The 21,935-nt window shown below is 39.4% G+C and overlaps 1 protein-coding gene across 1 annotated transcript in view; it reads left to right on the top strand.

The window, feature by feature from the left end:
• Positions 1-21,935, top strand: part of LOC138030559 (5'-3' DNA helicase ZGRF1-like) — a 50,479-nt gene that overhangs the window by 28,109 nt on the left and 435 nt on the right. The window contains exons 17-31 of the mRNA XM_068878457.1: positions 612-673; positions 1,211-1,250; positions 2,944-3,027; positions 3,442-3,471; positions 4,300-4,337; positions 4,798-4,858; positions 5,951-6,037; positions 8,359-8,422; positions 9,237-9,297; positions 10,547-10,580; positions 15,319-15,413; positions 19,389-19,421; positions 20,679-20,755; positions 21,417-21,491; positions 21,802-21,935. The exon at positions 21,802-21,935 is cut by the window's right edge and continues 435 nt beyond it. Coding sequence (XP_068734558.1) covers positions 612-673; positions 1,211-1,250; positions 2,944-3,027; positions 3,442-3,471; positions 4,300-4,337; positions 4,798-4,858; positions 5,951-6,037; positions 8,359-8,422; positions 9,237-9,297; positions 10,547-10,580; positions 15,319-15,413; positions 19,389-19,421; positions 20,679-20,755; positions 21,417-21,491; positions 21,802-21,935 — 975 coding nt within the window. The remainder of the gene's footprint in view (positions 1-611; positions 674-1,210; positions 1,251-2,943; positions 3,028-3,441; positions 3,472-4,299; positions 4,338-4,797; positions 4,859-5,950; positions 6,038-8,358; positions 8,423-9,236; positions 9,298-10,546; positions 10,581-15,318; positions 15,414-19,388; positions 19,422-20,678; positions 20,756-21,416; positions 21,492-21,801) is intronic.

The raw sequence follows: 21,935 nt of genomic DNA, 5'->3' as shown, positions 1-21,935 counted from the left end.
TTTGGTGGATATCGGAAGCTGCATGGAGAAGCCATCGATCCGGGTTCAACTCTTTGCTTCGCTTGTTCTAAATCTTCTCTGCATGTTTAAATGTTTGTTTCTTTGAAGTAGATTTGAAGTCTAAAGTAGATTGTACATTGTGTAAGTTGAATAAAAAGAGAAATGTCGGTTTGAGGGATGGCCACGAGTGTTGACCTAAGCGACTATGGTGTATTCAACACATTGTGACAATGTCCAAATATGGTCATGGCACGCGCAATATTCGTCGTGCGCACAAATTGGTATTGCTATGTTATAAAAGAATTGGTTCATGCTTTTAGCTGTGCGTCTATCGAGTTATGGATGTACCTGGGAGATTGCTAAGCACTCAAGAACCTAGAGTCGCATTCGGTCATCCCCTCGTGCGACTCTTTCGCTTTTCTCGTGCTTAGGAACCTCCCGCGTGCCTCCATAACTCGATAGACGCACGCTAAGCATGAACCAATTGTTAATTCTAGGATTTCATGCTATCATATGTAACATATTGGTTTGGGGTCAATCTCAGGCGTGACAATGTGTTTTCCGGTTTCTGATCGTTGCATCCAGACGTAAAGGTCTCTTTTCTATTGAAGGTGCTGCTTCTCGACGAATGCAGTCAAATGACTGAGCCAGTCTCTCTTCTTCCAATGGCCAGGTAAGCAATCCATAACACTAAGCAGGTAGGTATTCTCCTTCAATGGACTATTGCCATTCTACTTGGTACAAGTGATAAATAATATTTAGTTTTACTGCACATAAGTGCATGTTCCAGACTGTTACTAATCTGTTACTAGAGTGGAACTCGACAACCTGCAACAGGTGAAATCCGCTTGATAATTGGCCTGTTCAACCGGGAACAAAAACTGGAGATTGTTTCAGTAATTTCAGTCACTCTTTGTTTCGTCCAAGAAACGAGGGCGTTTCTGTTGAACGTCGTTCAGTAACTATTGATGTTTAAGGTGTAATAAACCAATGAGAAGGATGGGAAACTAGTTGCTTGGAGACAGGCGAAAGGACAACTGAAAAATCAGAGTCTGAGGCAGGATTAGTGAACTGAACGCTTTTGCTGATCTCAAGACCTGAGCCTGAATTTAAGATACCTTCAGAAATCGCTTCTTAAGTGTATACGAAATAAATTTTAGTTTCATCGGTGTTTATATCAGTATAAAGCTTCAGTCTGTTTTTTTTTTAGGTTTGAATGTCAGAGGCTTGTTCTTGTCGGGGACCCCAAAGTAAGAGCATTGGACTGTTTTGTATGAATTTAAGTAACTACAGTAGAGTTCAAATTCTCAAGCACGAGGTTTCATCCATTGTGCTCTCATTTCGTTCATTGAACAGCTGCTGTACTATATACTACCTTGCATTCCCAATATCTCAATGTTCATTCTCCTGACTGTAAAATGTAAATGTAAATGCTTTGTTTATAGTGGAAGTGCACTTAGCTATGAATCTAGTTCACAGGCACCCCACTTTTAATAATCTGAAAGAAACATGATTAAGAACCCCAACTGACAGGTTCAACCAGTTGGCTATTTACAAAGCGTGGTATACTTGAATCCGGGACAACCGGAAACAAATCCAAACAAGAGGCTAGAACGAGATTTGAACCCGGGGCAAGCATACATTACTTTTTCTGTCAGTTATGCGAATTTGAAATATTTAGACAAAAAAACCTTGGTGATAAATTTCTTTATTCTCGTCACTAGTCTGCTGTACAATGTATTGAACCTGCGAGGAGAAAATTTTGTGTCCATGATCATCACTCTTGTGAGTCAAATCCGTGGGCGAAGTTTTGGGCCGGGCTGCAACGATATGTCTATTCCAACATTCCGTATTGCATCCCTAAATATCAACAGAAGCCCCAACAAATTTACAACACCGCCACGCGTCACGTGATGAGATGAATTCTCTTTACATGCAGGTCATGCACCGCCCCTATAAAGAACTTACATCGACTTCTAGTTGTGAGGAGGGTTGAATTTAAGGTGCTCATTATACCTTTTACGACCTTACGTGGCCATTCTGCAGACTACGTAAACCCTTTAATTGAAGTGCATTACCCGCCTTAAATTCTACGAACTATGCCAGATTCACTTCACTGTGCTTTCAAGAAGTTAATCCGACAATAATGATGGCAGACATCGTTTAATGCAACTTGGCAACTTCCTACCAAACGATATTAAGAAAGCCAACACTGTTAACTGTTTTAAAACCAAACTCAATACTTATCCTTTTCTAGTAAAGCTTTTCTGTAAAAGGGTTTTTTGTCAGTTTTAATCATATGCATTGCAACCATTGTAAGACGCATTGAGTAACTGATCAACGGTTTTTCCACAAAAGTACTACTTTTCACTCTAGATCCATCGGGGATTACACTTCAATTGCGGCGCGTCTTCTTTTAAAGTCGTACCACATATATTTCCTGATGATAATTCTCGTGAGTATATACTAAAACAGTGAATAACGATGAAAGCGCTCTGATTGACTACTGAAACTCCGAATATCCTTGACTATTCACCTCCGGGCAACTCGTGTTGGATTTTGCGCTTGAAAATATTGTAATCGTTGAATAAATGAGTTAAAATCGTCTTTTTGTGCTATATTATCTCATTGTTTTAGTATATACTAATTAAAAACAACTTCTCACCTCAGTGAATACTTGTTGGCTATTGCTTGGTTGGGATTCATTATTTCTTGGTTACTCCTCGTACCTCTTTTTATAATGCTTTGACTTGCTGGGTTTCTAAAGCGTTTGGGTCCCCAAAACGATTGTTGGACGGTTGGACAAAACGAATATAGGAGGGTTTGAGAAAAAGGAAACTGGCGAACTTTTTGTAGCTCAAATTTGTACGTAAAGCTACATGTACGAAACCAGAAGCTGATTGTAAGCGAAACGTGAAGAGCAGTTTGTTTGCATGTTTATAGCAACTGAGTCCGACCATTCAAGGATCTGAGCCTGAGCATGAAGCTGGCCTGGAACAGACACTGTTTGATCGACTGATCAAGATGGTAAGATTATGGTCGGAAACCGAGAAAGTTGAGAAAATTTTACACAATTTACAACAGAGAAAATTTGCCGAGCGAACGTTGCGTTAGTAGTTAATGTCTTCATGGTAACATGGCTTTCAGAACCATTTCCAGCCTGCCGCCAGGTTTTGAAAGCTTATTACACTAATCAATTCTGTTTTGCCACATCGCGTTTGAGAAAGTCTCGGTTGGAAAAGAATGCGTAGATATTAAGATCATGAATCGCAAAATAGGTCATTTATTAGCATGCAGGCTGCAGGCATGAATGGAACAAACAGACTTTTTTACGGAAAAGGACTTATGGATGCTTTTGTGGATAATATCTGGTGGCTGATTGCAACACGAATCTAGACTATTTGCCGCGCTGATAAAATGTTTATCATTTTTTTATTTCAGGGATATGAGGCAACTCTTTTAAGAACGCAGGCAAGCTTTTTTTTTTTTCAAATTAAATGTAATTTTAATGTTGATTCCGTGATTTACGAGCTTTCACGAGCCTTTGATAAGGAATCATTAAACGTTTGCGTCGCGAATGGTTGCATGGGTAAGTAGGGGCCAGTAATTACATGAGCATATGAGCAAACCTGGGAATATCTCCCGAAAAAACTGACCGCCTGAGCCCACACAAGACCAGCTCAATCCTGAAAGTCGGCGTTGGATGCATATACAAAGTAACTTCACTAAAAGGCGTCATATGGCAATATTCACGCAATACGCAATATGATGCCAACGCCAGCTTGCTCCCAGTCGTAAATCTTAACCCTATAAAAAGAGAGAGATACAGACGTTAATTCTTAATAATATTTGTGGTCTCAGCGGCGCTTTTTCCGGGAAATACGAAAATGACAATGTTTGGTTTGAATGTGTTCCTCTTTTTCCAAACTCAAGTTTTAAGGCATGAAAAAGGTACAATGCCTTGTTTACTTGAACTATTTTCTGATGTACATTTGTTGCACAGTCGGTTAAAGTGGTGAATATTTACCGAACTGGGAAGTGACGAGCTAAATATCCACTTGCGATGAATAAATCTCAGAAAGACCTGTCTCTTATGTCTGATTTAATCTCATCGCCAGTCTCTCTCATTGGAAGAGCACTGTTATCAGCTGTATAATTTTGAAACTTCAATAGTGAAATGATATAGTATTATCACAATGTTCGTTCTTTTTCTTTTGTTTTTCCGTTGGCTGTGTGCTAATGGATTAACGGTTTTTTAGATCAAAACTGATCACTTTTCGCATGGTTTTTGTCTTGCAGTACCGTTGCCATCCGGCCATTAGTGCTGTATCCAACAGGTAGCTAAAACGTATGCATGGCTAATAAATTATCAATAATTTTTGTAAACCATCATGGAAAGAGCGACCAGTTGTGGCGAATTATTTATAAAGGCGTTCTGAGCAAATTAATCTGACCGGCGGGGGTGGGGTGGGGGTTTGTTCCCAACCGATAATGGTGAATGAAGCATCAGGTCACATGACTTACTAAAGGCACTCAAAACGAGTGCCATCAACGAACGATGATGTGTTTACTTTGCTGTCTAACGAAGCGTTGCTCGGGTACAGAGAACACACTCTCCGTTAAAAGGAGCAGATACTTCTGATTTAGGACAAAGCCTGATTTAGGACTGTGGCCCCCTGGGCCATCGTAAGAGAGAGTAATGGACTGAATCGAAGATCAAAGGACAGGATTCAGCGTGTTCCTGATACTTTTCCTTGAGCATAAGCGCTCTTGAATGTCTTTCCTGTATTTTCACAGACTATTTTATGACAACAAGTTATTGGATGGGGTAACTGCGGAAGATCGTTCCCCTGTGCTGGTAAGTCAAGCAACTGAAACTCTTAAAAAAAATTAAAATAACAAATAGACAATCACACTCATAACTATGTAGTTGCTTTAACCTATCGTGTATAAAAGATTAAAATGAACTCTGACGGTTTTGCTGCTGGGCTATCCTAATAACCAGTTGAGGACTCTTGCATTTGTCTCATTAACCGCCTAATACATGCAAAAATTTCAGCGTGTTGATTGGCTGAGAGCACGCCAATTAATCCCAAACAGAGTGCAGAAAAGTGAAGTTAGTGCAGTTGCAATCTGGAATAAATAAGCACTCGTATGTTTTTTCAAAGACTACAAATTGCACAATTCTCCCTTCTGATTGGCTAAGAGAAATGCAGTTTTCAGGTATCATAGTGCAGAAAAGAGGTAATTCAGTGCAAAAAGTAGTAATAAACCAAGCACCCTGGATGGCGCAACATGTCGAAGTGTTTTCATGTTTATCAATAAAGGGCAAAATTACTGAGCGCTGATTGGCTGAGACAGAGGGCATTTTTTCTTAATCGAGGGCATTTTTGGTAATCAAGAGAGGGCTTGATTACCTGTCAATGATTGGTTAATCCGTTGCATAGCAACGTATAGATTTTGCCCTTTATTGATAAACAAGTAATCGCATGAGTCCTCGTACTATTAAGGATTAATAGACCATATTCGTATTCTCGGTATTGGACTGGAACTAGCTTGCAATGGAGGCTAATGCGGGGTAATCTTTTCAAATGCAAATACTTTTTAATATATTCCCCCGCATTAGCCTCCATTGCAAGCTAGTTCCAGTCCAATACTGAGAATACGAATATGGTCTATTGCACTTGTGTTTTGGAAATTTTCCAAATTGCCAAAACACTCGTGCAATTAATCCTTAATGGTACTCGGCCTCATGTGATTACCTATACATATTATTAAGTAATCACCGTGATTTCTCTCGTGCTATTTGAAGTAAGCACTCGTGAATTTTTTCAAAGATTATAAATTGCATTCGCTCTTTGTTCGTCCTTGAAGAAAGTTACTAGCGCTCATTTATTCCAAGTAGCACTCGAAATCATGTGATTACTTTAGCAAACATTGTACTTCATAGGATCTCATTCCAACTCTGTGCTTTTACAACGTGGCAAAAGGAAAAGAGGAATGTGGCAGCGATGGAAGCTACTACAACGAAGCTGAGGTGAGCTTTACATCCGGTGGAGGAGGTGTCGGTGGCTTTCCGTTTGTTGAAACCCTGATTCGAAAGCACATCGTATATGTTTTAAATAGTGTTAAAGAAGCATGTCCTTGCAGATAGTGAAACTGATGAGGGATAACTTGCACTATTTAGTAGAATCAACGAATTTCTTGAGTTTAACCGATGGCTCATAATTCTTAACACGAGAAAGTTTAAAGTGATCAAGTAAGTTCGGAGGTATATGCCGAACACAATCTCGTTCCCAGAGTCCGAACACAGCAATCATTTTATTCGCTCAATACTTCCGCTATCTGCACTATTTTTCCTCATAATTGAACAAAGTGTTTTGATGGTTTTAGTCTTTTATGAGAAATGTATGTTAGAAAAGGTAACGATGCAAAAGAACTCCGCAATTCGCAATTTCTGTTATCGAAAGAACCCAGCTAAATTCAGCGCATGCGTAGTAAGTTACAAAATTGCGATTGAATGCGGAATAGCTTTCTCGAAAATACGCTTATTTCTCGAGGCAAGAAAATACTTTAAGAAATAAGTAACTGGATTATTGAAAAAAAATTGAACTTTAACGGAGGAAATTCTGGATATTCCAGTGAACCCTCAACAAGGGATGGTTAAAGATCTCTCTGTCAAATTATTATTGAAATAGTTTTAACTTGTAAGCATCGTTACGAGCTTTTTACATGCAAATTATAAAGAAGATCTAAGGACCAGATTTTCTGCAAATAAACAAAACCGATTTTAAAGGCCTGTTTATATTTATTCATGTTGCCATGCCAACGGAAAATACGTCAGCTTAACTATCAAAAAAACCGAAGTTCGTGTTGTTAACTTGCTACCATTTTTGGCGACCAAAGGATCAAGGATTTTAAAGAAAAAGGTAAATGAAACATAGGTATCAAAAACTGTGTTCAACCACGTTCAAGTGTTTTAATGCCACTGTAGGTTTTGTTTGTAAAATGAATTCGCTTTTGGGACAGCTCTTTAATTAATGAAGAATAGGTACGATTTGACTTTCTTACTTTCCGTATATGTGGCCACGACCCCAAGTTAATTCCACGTTTAGCTTTTATACTGTTTTTCTACACAAAGCATAATCGACTGCTTAGTGTGTGTTACGCTACATGGGAGGAAGAGCAGGGCTGGTGTTTTGTTCACTGAAGGGTTTTGCCTTCAACCATTGTCCCGGTTTTAATAGACCTTTTTGCAGATACAGCGGCCATTTTGATTTCTATTGTTTCGAAAGACATTATAGGATGCTGAGGGGGCAAATTAATATGTATTTGCCCCCTGGGCATCCCATAACAGCTATTTGAAACAATAGAAATCAAAATGGCCGCCGTATCGGTAAAAAGGTCTATTCTCGAACTCGGCGTTGTTGCTTCTGTACTCTTTTTCGAGAGGTTTTCCGATTGTAATTCTCATCAGGAAAGGAAAGGAATTTTATTTAAGTGTCCAGTCGTTCTAGCGCTGGAGCACTAATTGGGGACGCTGTAAACTGAAATTAACAATTAACGCAAATCAAGTCAAATGTTGGTTTTTGAGGAGAGGGGAAACCGGAGTATCCGGAGAAAACCTAGCCTCTCGGTGCAGAGTAGAGAACCAACAAATTCAACCCACATATGGCGCCGAGTCTGGGAACAAAACCCAGGCCACATTGATGGGAGGCGAGTGCTGTCACCACTGCGCCATCTCTGCACCCCCAAACCATTTTCATCGTCTCTTCTCTTCTCTTTTCTTATTTTTAGTAGCCGGCCTAATCAACAGATCATTTGTATTTGGCTATGAACCCTCTTTACTACGTTTAAGTGATTGTAAGGAGGCAATGCAGCCCAGTGGTTATGGCGTTTGCCGTGAGATCCGCCGATCGCGGATTCGAGACCCGTTCTGGCCACTCGTTGAATTTGTTCCTGGTAGTCCTTGGCTCAACCTCTCACTGAGCTGCACTTGTAAATAGCCAACGGGTCTGCCTCCACCTAGTTGGGATTCAGGCTTAACAGATGTTGTTGTTGTTAAGCCCCTACAGGGAGCGGTCAATTAAGTTTGTATCTCTGTATTGTTCCATTGTCGCCGAAAAGTCCGTAAAGAGAATTCTCAGTTTAAAAAGTTATGGAAGGTAATACTACTTTATTTTCTTGACCGAGGTACATGTGTAAGCATTTCTTTCCTTTAACGAAAGTATCTATGGTTTGCCGACATTTTCGCTTTTACAGTGGTATAATTGTCTGAGTTAGAGAGAGAAGTATTCTTGCGAAATGCGATTTTCAATTCTTGTTGCTTTTGGTATTGTTTGTCTTTTTCACTTTCAGGCCAGGTTTGTAGTGTTTGTCATCGAATGCCTGCTAAAGTCAGGAGTGGAGCCAGCTCAAATAGGTTAGTAATCATTTTTGACAACAATACCGTTCTTGTCAATGATTCAATGCTACAAGGACAAGTTGCAATAAGTATAGGAAACCGTATAAACTCGATTGCATTTCGTGGTAGGCACAAGCAAGTTAATGCGATATTATTTATTATGCACTCAACAAAAATTACTCCAAGTGAAGCTATGATCCTCGCAGATATGAACGCTATTTTAGAAGTTGCATAGAGAAGCCTGTACATACATACAGGACATCAACGGGGTTTGAATCCGTGACCTCGTGATGCCGGTGGTTCGCTCTAACCAACTAAGCTATGAAGGCACTGATTTGGGAGCTGGTCATTTGTGGGTCCAAATGTTCCCGTGATGAATGAATCAACGAACGAAATGATATATGAATTGAATCTACGCAATTGCTAAAAATTGCGCTCAAACTTCAAGGATCATAGCTTCACTTGATTTCATATATCATTTCGTTTGTTAAAAATTACTCCATTGCTGTGTATCCATAGCAACTTCCGTATTGCACTCTATAACCTATTTTTGCATTCGTCATTGACCAATCAGAAAGGCGATATTCTGTTGAGTATTTATGACAGGTCACGAATTTCAGTCATCTTCTTTTCCGATAAGAAGGAACATAATAAAAGGGCGCTTTCCGTAAATTCCATTGCGACTGAAAAGAAAAGCCATATTAGTAGTCCAACCTTCCCTTCCAACCGATGACGTCAACGGACAACAAACTGAGTCCCCTCCTACCACTTTCTTCTTTGTTGTCGCCTATAATAATCAAGGTTACCTGAAATGACATCTTATTGTCTTTAGGTGTGATCACATTGTACAAGTCACAGCTGCATACGATAGCCAACAATCTGACAGCCTCTAGGTATGAAGACATGTTTATTTTGTTAGAATTCTCAGTTTCGATGGGCACAATGTCAATGTCAATGTCAATTCACTGGTTGTTTTTCACTGTTCTTCTTCTTCCTCGCCACTTTTTATCCACTTCTTTTTAATGCCTTTTCTACGTTTCCAAAAAAAAGTTAGAAATGACGACGTTTCTACGCTATGCAAGTCAAAATAGCAACTATTACAACAGCTACTTTCAACGCCCTTGGCCAGTCTACAATTGTTGCTGAGTGATCTGGCCTTTAAATGGCAGTGAGGCTGGAGCCCGTGACCACCTCAATGTTCCTATCCTGAAAATAATGTTGCTGTATGGGTTAGAAGTTTGTAACAAAACAGCTTCATCGCCAGCCTTGCTTCTGTACTCGGGCCCAACTGCAGAATGGTCTGGAAAATGGACTTTCAACGATCTTTCAAAGGGGTTAGAGTTTGTTTGTACAGAGACATGTGATACGTCCAAAAATACCTTAAAATACCATACACTACGTATCACTGAGTGCTGGTCTATAAATATGTGTATAACTGATGTGAGTGACTAAGCGACAAATAAACGCACGCCGGCTGATAGAGAATGAACAAGAAACTCAAACAATGCTCTCAGCTAGGCCTCGTGCACTATGAAGAATTTGTGGTTCATTTTTACATACAGAAAGGATATTTATTTGTCGATAAATCACGGACTAGAAGTCTAACCCTTTTAACATTCATGTGTAATTCATTAAAAACGACATCACTTTACAAGACTTTGTCAATCTAGTTTGTGCAGCGCTCGTAAGAAGAAAGGATGGAGAAAGTCATTAACACACACCCAAAAAGTGCATTATAGCCAATGCGATTTGAGATTTCACACAGCACATGAATTTTGTGAATCAAATACTGATAACGTCTTCAAAAGTTACTTCTATGCTCACTTCTCGCCACTTTCTAGTATGTTTTGGTCAAAGATATTACCTCCAGCAAGTTGATGTATTTCTTTGTCAAAGTCCACGCAACGCTCGCCTCACCAAAGGCTGTTGACGTTGCGTGACGCCCCAGTTACGCCTGCGAAGGAGGCTATTTCTTTCCAAATCGTGCACGGTGGTAATTCGACCTTTATCAACACGTTTAATAAACCAAAATTTTCCTATTTCTTTCCAAGATGTACTAATGACATTCAAACGATTTTATGTCGATTCGGTTGACGATAACAATTTAAACTTCTCATTATTTTTGTTTCCTTGTGAACGCAGGGCATCATCTCATGCCGAGCTCAAAGCTATACAGGTAATTCACTTTAACTCTTTAATTCAATATTTTCCTTCGTATTACTATGATGCTCCGCACTGCGGGGTTCATGCATACTGCGGACGCTTGTGTAGCGTGCAAAAGCAATTTTGAGCGCTCCAGGATAGTGTGATTATGTTTTTATAGCTACAAACTTTTTCAAGTTTAAAATGGTTAAGGATACTGTGCAGTCACTAAAAGCTGAGAATGACAAGCTAAAGGAAAAAGTGGAAGAAGTTTTTGCCGAACTTAAGAAAGTTCAAGAGAACCTGAAGGGGAATCATGTTGGCGGCCATGTTGCAAGCGCATCTGATCCAGACGCACTGAAGTCCTTGTACTTCCTAAGAAAAGAATACGATGATCTTAATAAGTTTAGAGACCAAGCCTTTAACTAAATATCTACTCTTGAAAAATCACTGAAGCAGTTGTCGACTGAAGTATCAAAAGTTTCGATGGCCATTGATCAGGTCCAAGAGTGTAGCTATTCCTACAATCTCAAACTTGTTGGCGTCCCCCAGCTGGAACCACTCGACAATGCCTTCCAGACTTCGCAGCTTTGCTCAAAAATCTTCAATGCAATTGGAGTAGATGTCAATTCGTATGACATCGTCATAGCCCACAGGATCACGCCACGCCATGCTGCCGAACGACGACCCAAACCTATAATCTGCAAATGTACACGAAGGCTTATTTGCGAGCAAGTTATGGCACGTCGTATGCAAATTAGAAATGTCAACCCAACGAGTATTGGTCTACAGGAGGATGTCTCTCTGGGTCAAGTTGTATCTTCCACCATTTGAAAACCTATTGGTTCACTTAGCTCCCCAGCTCGTAACTTACTAGCTAACTAAAAGAAAAAGAAAAAACTAAAATGCTACCGAATCCTCATTAAGAATTTCAAATCAAATGTAAACAACAATATGAGCTGAATAAAACATTATCATCATTATCATTATGATTGACGCCGCGTCTTCAAAGCTTGCTTCCAGATGCATAGAAATTCAAAGAGAGGTGTAATTACATTTTCTGGGCCAAAAATTCGATTGTATGGCTGAGGGAAAGCGAGGGATCTCGACCCATTGCAATCGAGAGTTCAAGGGATTTAGATAATGTTATGTCCCGTGAGCAGTCATCAAGTTAAGGAAACTTACGTCTAGTAGCAATACAACCAACTAAGGTAAACAAAGCTCTCTTACGAGAGCTTCCGTACTATTCCTGTGACATTATTTTTTCTCACGGTCAGTTTAATAATAGTTTAAACACAAGTCTCCCTACCAAGAAATATCTTGAGCGTTTACCAAGTTTTAACGAATTGGATATATTTACTCTAAACAGTTTTCCCGATAGAAGGGATTTTGATCCCTATACCACAGCTATCAGCTGTAGATAGTTTTCTCCCCATAGTTTCTGCCATTCAAAAAGACAATTTCAGTTCTCGTTTAATTCAACCGATGGACTTTATTGTTTCATGCCAATATTAGAAGCCTGAAAAGTAATTTAGAAAGTTTTGATACTCACACGAATAAGCAAAAAAATGTATTTTCACAAATATTTTGAAGAAAATTTGAAAAATACTAAAAAAGTACGGGAGGGCATCAATAGTCTTTTAGGTCGAAAGAATAAAGCTCACAAAGTTATAACCTCTTTAAAATATCCACGAACCGAACAAGTATCTTATAATTCCTCCGAGTTTCCTGATATAATGAATAAGTATTTCTCTTCAGTTGGATACAACTTGGCTTCTAAAATGCCATATCCATTTAAACAATTTTCTGAATATCTCCCGCAGGTAAATTGCCCTGATTCTTTCTTTTTCAACTCCGTCTCTTCTTCTGAAATTGAACTGGAAATAATGACTATTCCTCAAAATAAAGCACATGGACTGTATTCCTTTCCCACTCACATCTTAAGATCAGTTAAACACATCATTAGCCAATCTTTGTCTATACTTCTAAATAAATCACTCGAACACGGAATTTATCCAACTAAGTTGAAGCTTGCTAAAGTAATTCCGATATATAAAAATGATGATCCATCTGATCCTTCTAATTATAGGCCTATATCACTTCTCTCTTCAACCGTATCTTTGAAAAAATGATGTAATATCGCCCTAAATCATTTCTTGAGGAAAAGAATATATTAAATGAAAAGCATTCCACTGAGCATGCTATCCTAGATATAATTAATCAAATTGAAAATAACATGGACAATAAGATGTATTCATGCGGCATATTTATTGATTTAACGAAAGCTTTTGACACGGTAGATCATTTAATATTATTGCAAAAATTAGATCACTATGGAGTACGCGGGGTATCAAATAGTTGACTGAATAGAGTGTAATGTGAAGTGCTAGATTTCTATCCCATATGAACCATGTGAGCGTTAGCCCTACTGATGGTAATGGGCCCACACAAGGATAGAAATCTAGCACTTCACATTACACTCTATTCAGTTAACTCTGTGTAAAATATAAGTGCTACACGGCCATCGTTTGTATAAACGTAACCATTCCTTATCAAATAGTTGGTTTGCCTCTTATCTGCTTGGTCGGCAACAAACAACTTAAATTGGTGTCAAAAAGATATCAAAAAAGGAAGTAATATTATCAGGAGTCCCACAGGGATCGGTGCTAGGACCGTTGCTTTTCCTCGTCTACATGAATGATATATCTGACAGTGCTGATCAGCTTAAAGGTCATTTGTTTGCAGACGATACTAACCACTTGTATGCTGATAAAAACCTTCGGGCGCTGCAGAATAAAGTTAATGCAGAACTCAGCAAGATCTATGACTGGTTAATTGCTAACAAGTTATCATTAAATATTGAAAAATCTAACTTTTTTGTTATTTTTTGACCAAGGCAAAAGATCGTGAACTATCAAGTAAACTTAAAGGTGTTTGACCATCATACTAATAGCTATATCTCTTTGGAGCGTAAGAAGTTCATCAAATACTTAGGCGTGCTTATCAATGAAAATCTTCCATGAAGTTACCACCACATTGCTCATGTTGCATCAAAAACAAGTAAATCAATTGGTATTATTTCTAGGATAAGGCATTTTGTACCGCTGAGCACTTTACACCTTATCTGCAGGTGACTCATTGAACCATTTTTAATGTATGGTATAGTAGCGTGGGGTACGCAATGCTGCAAAAATTCATAGAACTACAATTTTAACCCTTCAAAAACGAGCTCTCCCCCTGATGTATTTTGCTGATTACAAATTTCATGCAATACCTTTCTTCATTCTTCTCGTCTTCTTCCTTTTTAAATGATGCACGACGTATCAAACAACTTGACACCTCCTGATATGTTTAACCTTTTCACCCATCAAGCTGATATTCATCCTTACGAGACTAGATCATCGCAAAGTGGAGATTATTTTCTTAAATGTTCGAGAATAGATATTCAAAAGAGATCTTTCCCAAGAATTGGCGTCAAAATGTGGAATAGCTTATCTCGTGAAGTGCGCCAGATGTCAAAATCCAACTTCAAAAATAATGTTAATGATATCCTCTTCCAAAGACTACTAAAATATGATGACTACATTGATGTTTCGAAAATATTGGCAAATTTTGACTCCTCAGTTTAGTTTGTCATGTAGTTCGTCATTTATTTATTCAATTTAAATTCCTTTTTTCATGTTTATTTATGTTATACTGTACAAGTGTTAAGCTTTTCTGCACTGCACTAACTGTGTTCTAAAACCAATTTATTATTTATGTGAATGTGTAGTTATATATTTGTAACCATTTTATCTGGAATATATTTGTAGGCACTGCTCGCCTCGACTAGCTTTTGCTAACTGCGAGCATTGCATAGCTTTGTGATATTTTATACAAACTACATAATCAGTTTAAAATTCAATTGAGGGCTTACACTACTGTAAAATTGATGTTAAAATTGTTAAAAACGTTTAGAATCCGAGCTTTCGCCGATCTACGGCATCATCAGGGATAAGAAGAAATATTCCGCGTAGGGCTTATATACAGATGTAAAGTGAAAATGTGTGAAAAGCGGGAGAATGTGGGGGTAAAATGCCTAAGATAAATAAGGAGGTATGAATATGAATAAAAACGAGTCGTATGATCGTTTTTATTCATATTCATACCTCCTTATTTATCTTAGGCATTTTACCCCACATTCTCCCGCTTTTCACACATTTTCACTTTACATCTGTATATAAGCCCTACGCGGAATATTTCTTCTTATCCCTGATGATGCCGTAGATCGGCGAAAGCTCGGATTCTAAACGTTTTTAACAATTTTAACATCAATTTTACAGTAGTGTAAGCCCTCAATTGAATTTTAAACTGTTTCAGTCAAAATGCTACTGAAGGACAACATCCAACGATTATTGAAACTACATAATAAAAACTGAAACTGATCCCTTTCACGGCTAGAAAAGCATATCTCCACAAAAAGCCTCCATGTAGTCTCACATTTTGTCTTTTCTTCGCGCGCAACCAGGACGTCATACCACGGGACACAGATACCCAGACCGAGGAGTCTACTAACCGCGATTGAGGCTTTAGAGCCCGAACTAAGTTGCAAAATTCACGGGCTTCTATGATAAGCCATTTTCTGTTGGCTGTTTCACACGAACGTAATGCTCAATCTTTCTCTAATAGTAGTATTTCCGTGGTTTTTTTTACCGTTTGACGACTGTCACTTAGCCCATTCCCTTGTAAGTCCCTAACTTTGGTTAACTTGACGACTTTTTTTCTCTTACCAGATATCAACAGTTGACGCATTCCAAGGCGGTGAAAAGGACATTATTATACTTTCATGCGTGCGCACAGATCATATTGGATTTATTGACTGCGACAGGTGAGCCTTACCACTCTAGTTTGTGTAGGCAAACTGAAAACTTAACTGTTAGGGACCGTTTTTTGGTTGTTTGTATGTTAGTGAAGTGCAACATAATTGTCCGCATTGTGTACAAATACTCTCCTTTTGTTTTGACCATAATGTCTCTTTCTTTCTCCGTTTTTAGACTTTTCTTCATTATTTCCTAACCCAGTCAATTTGCAAATATTAAGCGAAACCTTAAAGGCCGGGACACACTAGGCGATAAGTCGCTGCGACACGTCGCGGGGACAAGTCGCCTCAACAATTCGCCTTGTGCGATCAGTCGCACGGATTCAAACTGGTCTGAATTCGTGCGACTTATCGCAGCGACAAAATTAGCTAAAGCAGCGTTGTCACATCGTGTGTACACTTCCGGCAACAAGTCGCTGCGACAAAATATAAATGAACCAATGAGAGAACGTCATATCGTCAGCCATATTGAATTAGAGAACTAGTTCACATTCCCTCTCATACGAGATCACTGCGTGTGCACCGGACAGGCGTCGTGTCGCAGCGATTTGTTTTGCAAGTAGTACACATGGAACAACTTGTCGCAGAGACGTGTCGCTGCGACTTGTTGCCTAGTGTGTCCCGGCCTTACACTAGGCCACAAGTCGCAGCGACAGGTATCTGCGAGAAGTTGCTCCGTGTGTACTTCTTGCAAAGCAAGTCGCTGCGACACGACGCCTGTTCGGTGCACACGCAGTGATCTCGTATGAGGGGGAATGTGAACTAGTTTTCTAATTCAATATGGCTGACCATATGACGTTCTCTCATTGGTTCATTTATATTTTGTCGTAGCGACTTGTTGTCGGAAGTGTACACACGATGCGACAACTCTGCTTTCGCTAATTTTGTCGCTGCGATAAGTCGCACGAATTCAAACTGGTTTGAATTCGTGCGACTGATCGAGGCAACAAAATTCTGCCGCAGCGACAATGATTTTCATGAAATTAACCGTGTCACACAAGGCGAATTGTTGCCGCGACTTGTCCCATCGACGTGTCGCAGCGACTTGTCGCCTAGTGTGTCCCGGCCTTTAAGCGAGTTGGAAAAGTAACTGATTTCACGCGATTTCCGGTTGTCACTCGCTAAGCAACCTTAAAAACCGCTGGTGAAAACGCGGCCAAATGAGACGACAATTAATACGCGTATCTATAGAGTTCTTATAATGTAGACTAGGCTAGAGTAGGTATTACTTCGTGTACCGGGCACGATAGTGTCGAATCACTTTGTTTTGGCTTCTTCCATATGTGTTTCGTTTTGTTTTATATTCATTACATAGCCTGGTTGGAAATTAAGTCTCGAATAGAATAAAATATAGCAGTTATTAATTTTAATGCTTTTAATATTCAAGAGAACCGTTCGACAGCCAATCAACCTCTTGTTGGCACATTAATGACGATATAATATATAGATTTAGCCAAGCCTAAAAGCGGAGCTCCCTGGTTATTTATTCTTACTGCCTGTAGGGTTAGTGAAAATAAAAGGTTTCGAATTGTCCGCGTTTTAATATTTCCGGTTGCTGCTTTAATAATTAAATCATTTTCTTTGCTTTCTTCTATAGAAAAATTTTTCTTGTCACTCCCGAGGTACATCGAAAACCAGTTGGGCAAACGGATTAAAAAGCACTTTTTCGCTCGCATTTTAGAGCAAAACAAGCAAACAAATCAAAGTTTTCTTTATGTCCAAAAGAGTCAGATAACTGTTATTTAATTCCAGTTGACCATAAAAATTCGATTTTCATTCCTGAACAAAGGAAAAACCGATTAAACCACTTTTTGAAAATAACAAACGGTTTAGTGCCCAAGGAAAGAATATGTGGAATAACGTCTTCCGATAAGTATGAGCTATTACTGGTATTCTGTTTTTTCGTTGTCATTCTCTTTCGCTCTCCTTTCGTTTTTATTCTGGTCATAGGTCCTCCAGGCGTCATGTAACCTTATCCGAGCTTCTAAAGATATGCCAAAAGAAAAAAGCAGCTTTAAGCAAATTAAAAAGACACTCAGCTTTAAGTTTATGTCCCTCCGATGCTTGACTTGAATAACTGCGTAACCGCCAGTGTGGACCACAGCTATCATGACATGTCAAACTGGATTGAAGCCAGCGAAAAATGTAAAAAGAAAACATTTTCCAAACCGTTTTCCACCTGAACACGAAAAGCGTTGACTGTGTAAGAGCTATAGTTGACGTAGTATTGCCGTGTAGCCGCGTCGAGCCACAGAAAGCGCGCAAAAAATGAAGCCTCGCTTATGTTTAGGTGAGTTAACCTTGGCTGAGCCTGCAATCCAATCGATAACCAGTACCTGGTCAGTGGTCAACTTAAAAAAAAGCTGACCTCGGTGAGGTCTAAGCTTGAGCCCGCGATATGGTCAGGTGATACTGGTGAGCGGATACCTTGTTTTGACAGGTGTCAATTGATCAAAACATAGACCTTTTTGCAGATACGGCGGCCATTTTGATTTCTATTGTTTCAAATTCTATTATGGGATGCCCAGGGGGCAAATACATATTAATTTGCCCCTTGAGCATCCCATAATCTCTTCTGAAACATTAGAAATCAAAATAGCCGCCGTATCTGCAAAAAAGTCTATGGATGTCCAATATCAAAGATGTATGCCGTAAACTAGCATGGTACTGGTCACATTGGCATACATGGAGGGGTGGACGTACGATGACATCATGGCTATAAAACCAAAATTTCTCGCATCGATGGGTTACCACATTTTCCTAACTATGGTGCTCCACGCGCGCGGAGCTCCACTATGACGTGACGATTAACATCACTAGGTCCCAGCACCGGCGTATTTCAGTGAAAGATAAGACAGAGTACTCACTACAACCTACTGTCAAACAACAGTGTTTTTCTCAGCCTGGTTTTCACTAGCGACCCGAACACAAGGAAAAGGTAAAGTTTGATCCTTGCGCTTGTCCTTATTCTTGTGTGACGTCCGTTTTCACGGTGAATGAAATAAGCGCTCTCATGCTTGCGTTTTTGCTTACGCTTGTGTTTGCGTCGCTAGTGAAAACCAGGCTTAACCCACAATCTTGGACAAAAAGGGTTGAGAATATTAAAAACAGGGGTTATTTTGCGCACTACGTCCTCAATATCGCACATTATCAGCGATCTCCCTCCCCCCTACAACCAATGTTGATAAGCCCAGGTTCGACATGCTTTGTTTCGTCTAGCAACATTGATCAGGGGGGATGGGGACAAAAAGAGAGCTTCTTTTTCATACTTGTGATCGGAGTTTAGTCCAAAAGCAGAGTTTTCTCAACAAATTTTGTCCAAGCTTGCAGGTGCTAAGTTAAAGCATAATTTTGGCCAAATTTTGGCTCTTTCATTTACCGGGCCCAAAATAATTTATGTCCATAAAGCAAAGAAAACAATCATTATAACAATACCTAATCAGAAATTCTTAATAGGAATAACAATTGTTCTCTTGTCTTGCGCCATTTTAGTCCGGTATATGAAAGTCTACCCCAAATTTCATTTACGGTTGCTGCCCCAGGTGTGGACCTGGAATAGTCTACCAGTATTCATAGGAAAGGACAGTGATCTTAATAAGTCTTTAGAAGACAGACAAATAGATATTAAAGGCTCGTGAACTTCTCTTGCTTCAGTTGACTTTTCTTTAGTTAACATTATTATTTTATTGCATGAGCGCGCGTTGGAAACGAGGAAGTAATTTTGAGATGACCTGGTAACCTCCGATCCAACAGGCGTTAATTTGATAATCGTTATATTAAGGTTTAATAAGCCTGAGCGTTTGGATACTTAGAGATTTCCCTTCACGCGTCAGAATTTTCAGCTTGGTAACACTGGGTGTGATCATTCGTTATATGAGCTGACTACCCAAAATTAATGAGCCAATTCGACCACCAAAACGGTATTGTAAAACATTTGAGATTCTGAAATATGATATTTTTGTCAATGAATTTTTTGTCTTGCAGACGAACCAATGTTGCGCTAACAAGAGCAAAGAGGTTTGAAAAAGCTTATTATTGAAACAAAGAAGATTCGTCCGCTGTTGGGACATAATATAAATAACAAATACAGTAAAACTCCTCGAGTAAGAACCTTCAATTTTAAAATTTAGCCTAAACAGGTTCTTGCATAGATGGTAATTTACAGAAATTTAGGCTACCTGGGTTCTTAAATAGGTTATCATTTTCTGTCGAAAAGGTTGCGTTGTAGATAGCAGAATTTAGTCGGATTTGGCCTTCGTCCCCTTTCCAGCAGCCAGTTTGTAACTCTTTAAATACAGAATTAAAAAGTGCGCATAAAAATGACTATAAGAAGTAAAATCGAAAGATAAAGTGAATCTTCAGAACATTAATCAATATTAATCTTATTTGCTAAAGTGCTCACATTTTGTACGTTTTAGAAAATAAGAACCTGTTTCAAATTTGAAGATCAACAGGTTCTTGTTTTTGGGGGGTCTAACTGACAAATTTTAGACTAACAGGTTCTTATAAAAATTTGTTCTTACTCGCGGGGTTTTACTGTATTCTTCATCGCCATCAAAATTCTAGCCTGCGTGGCAAGCTTTTTTAGCGGGCGAGAAGTGAATTCATTTTTCTGGCCGCGCAAGAATTGGGTGAACGCAAAATAAATTGGAATTGGAGGGGGCCAAAACATTAAAAGTCTTCATGTCCCCCCACGGAAACGCTTGCTACGCGGGCTAACAAAATTATGGAAAGTTATACAAAGCTTTCAAAATCCGTCTGGATTCCTCAGTCTTCGGCGGTGATGGTTACTGGGATTTGCGAAGTCGCTTTTTACAGAACGCCCAAACAAAGTTAGGTTCTTGAAATCATAAATGGTTTGATCCCACAGTCATATCATAAGTGAATGAAGAAGGATCGTCAGGGTGAGTGAAAAGAACTAGTTAGGATGGCATAGACCCATATCACTCAATGTCCAAACAAAAGATTTTGCCCGTCGAACCTCTCATTCAGTGTGAGGCTGCACGGGCAAAGACAATGCAAAGACAAAGCCTTTATTCCCCACGGACTCCAAAATGGCCGCCGCGTGATAAAGGTGAATTGACTTGACGTTTCGACAACGTCAGCTGAAGTCAAAGTCCTACACGGTTCTTCTCAGGACTACACTCACCGGGACGATTGTGGCTTCAATATTATCATAAAGTTAAATTCTCTTGTGCTCAACTGAGGCATTTACTCATGGTTTAACTCTGATGTGTGATCAAAAAGAATAAATGTTGACTGTGTTTATTCCAGGCATCTTGTCATCATTGGTAATCTTAAGATGCTCTCGTGCAACACATTGTGGGGAAAAGTCATAGATCATTGTCGCGGTGAGCTTTCAGTATTCTTTTGTTATACAACTTAGCTACTGTAGCTATGAAGCCTTCACTTGGACATGTCATTATTGCAACGAAGCCCAGTGGTGTGGGCGCTGGATTTGCATGCGCATGCTCTGGGTTCCAATCCCTCTTTCACCATCCAACGGATTTGTCTTAAGTGATTCTGGGTTCAACTCCGCCATGCTTAATTAATAGCCCACTGGTTGCTTCCTCTCGGGCTGTTTAATCACACAATGCCTCTCAAGCGGTTGGCTCGAAATACAACCTTGTATGAAGTAGGGTTACTTTTTTACTGTTAAACTGTTATCAGAGTGAGATTGGTGAGGTCAGTGTGCATTTCGTTTGTCGGGCAGTTTGACCAGTAACGATGATAGCTAGACCCAGGGTCAAAACATGACACAAGCCGAGCTCAGCTACGGGTCAGAACACTAAATTAACTCAGTTCAAGTTAATTCACGCAAAACGAGATCGTTCATAAAAAAATCCACACTGAACGCAGGATGAACTGATGCTCTTGATGTAGACAAATGCTAATACGTTTCTCTGGAAGAAAGAGCCCCAATCATGTTTCAGTACTTGCAGTGCCTAATCGGGAAAGTGGTTTATCAGCACAGTTCCCCAAATCGTTTATCATGTTTTTGCATTCAAACAGAGGCTCCCGGTGGACTTTGTCACTCGCAAGACTTTGTGAAAAAATGGACACAAGACTCCAAAGCGCCGCCAAAAGGTTGGGAGACTTTCACTGTAATTAGCTGCAATAATATTTTATAAAAGTGTCCGCTACTTCTCTCCTTCTCCGTCTTTCTAGAAACACTTTAAAAGCGACCATTTTTCGAACGTGTCTATATCTATATTGAATATTGCACAAGGCATTCTACTTTACAAGTAGCAGTGGCAGTTTTTGAAATTATGTGAACAGGGGAAATTCGGTCGTACAGTTAAAGGAGCAAAGATTCCCGTTCAATATAAGTGGTCGACCTTGAATATACAGCGTAAGATTTGCAGGAATAACGAGTCAATTGTACTCATTGCTTCAGGTGCACAGAAAGCTGGCAATAGTGACGATGTTGAAGATCGACAAGGGGTTTCATCCTTTTCCTCAGGGATCTCTTTAAGCGCATCATCGCCACGCAAGATGACAGAGCAACAAGTGATAGATTGTCCTGTTGAC

This window comes from Montipora capricornis, chromosome 13, assembly GCF_036669925.1.
Source record: "Montipora capricornis isolate CH-2021 chromosome 13, ASM3666992v2, whole genome shotgun sequence".
Taxonomy (NCBI): domain Eukaryota; kingdom Metazoa; phylum Cnidaria; class Anthozoa; order Scleractinia; family Acroporidae; genus Montipora; species Montipora capricornis.
The sequence above is the reverse complement of the archived record's forward strand: the minus strand, read 5'-3'. Positions and strand labels throughout refer to the sequence as shown.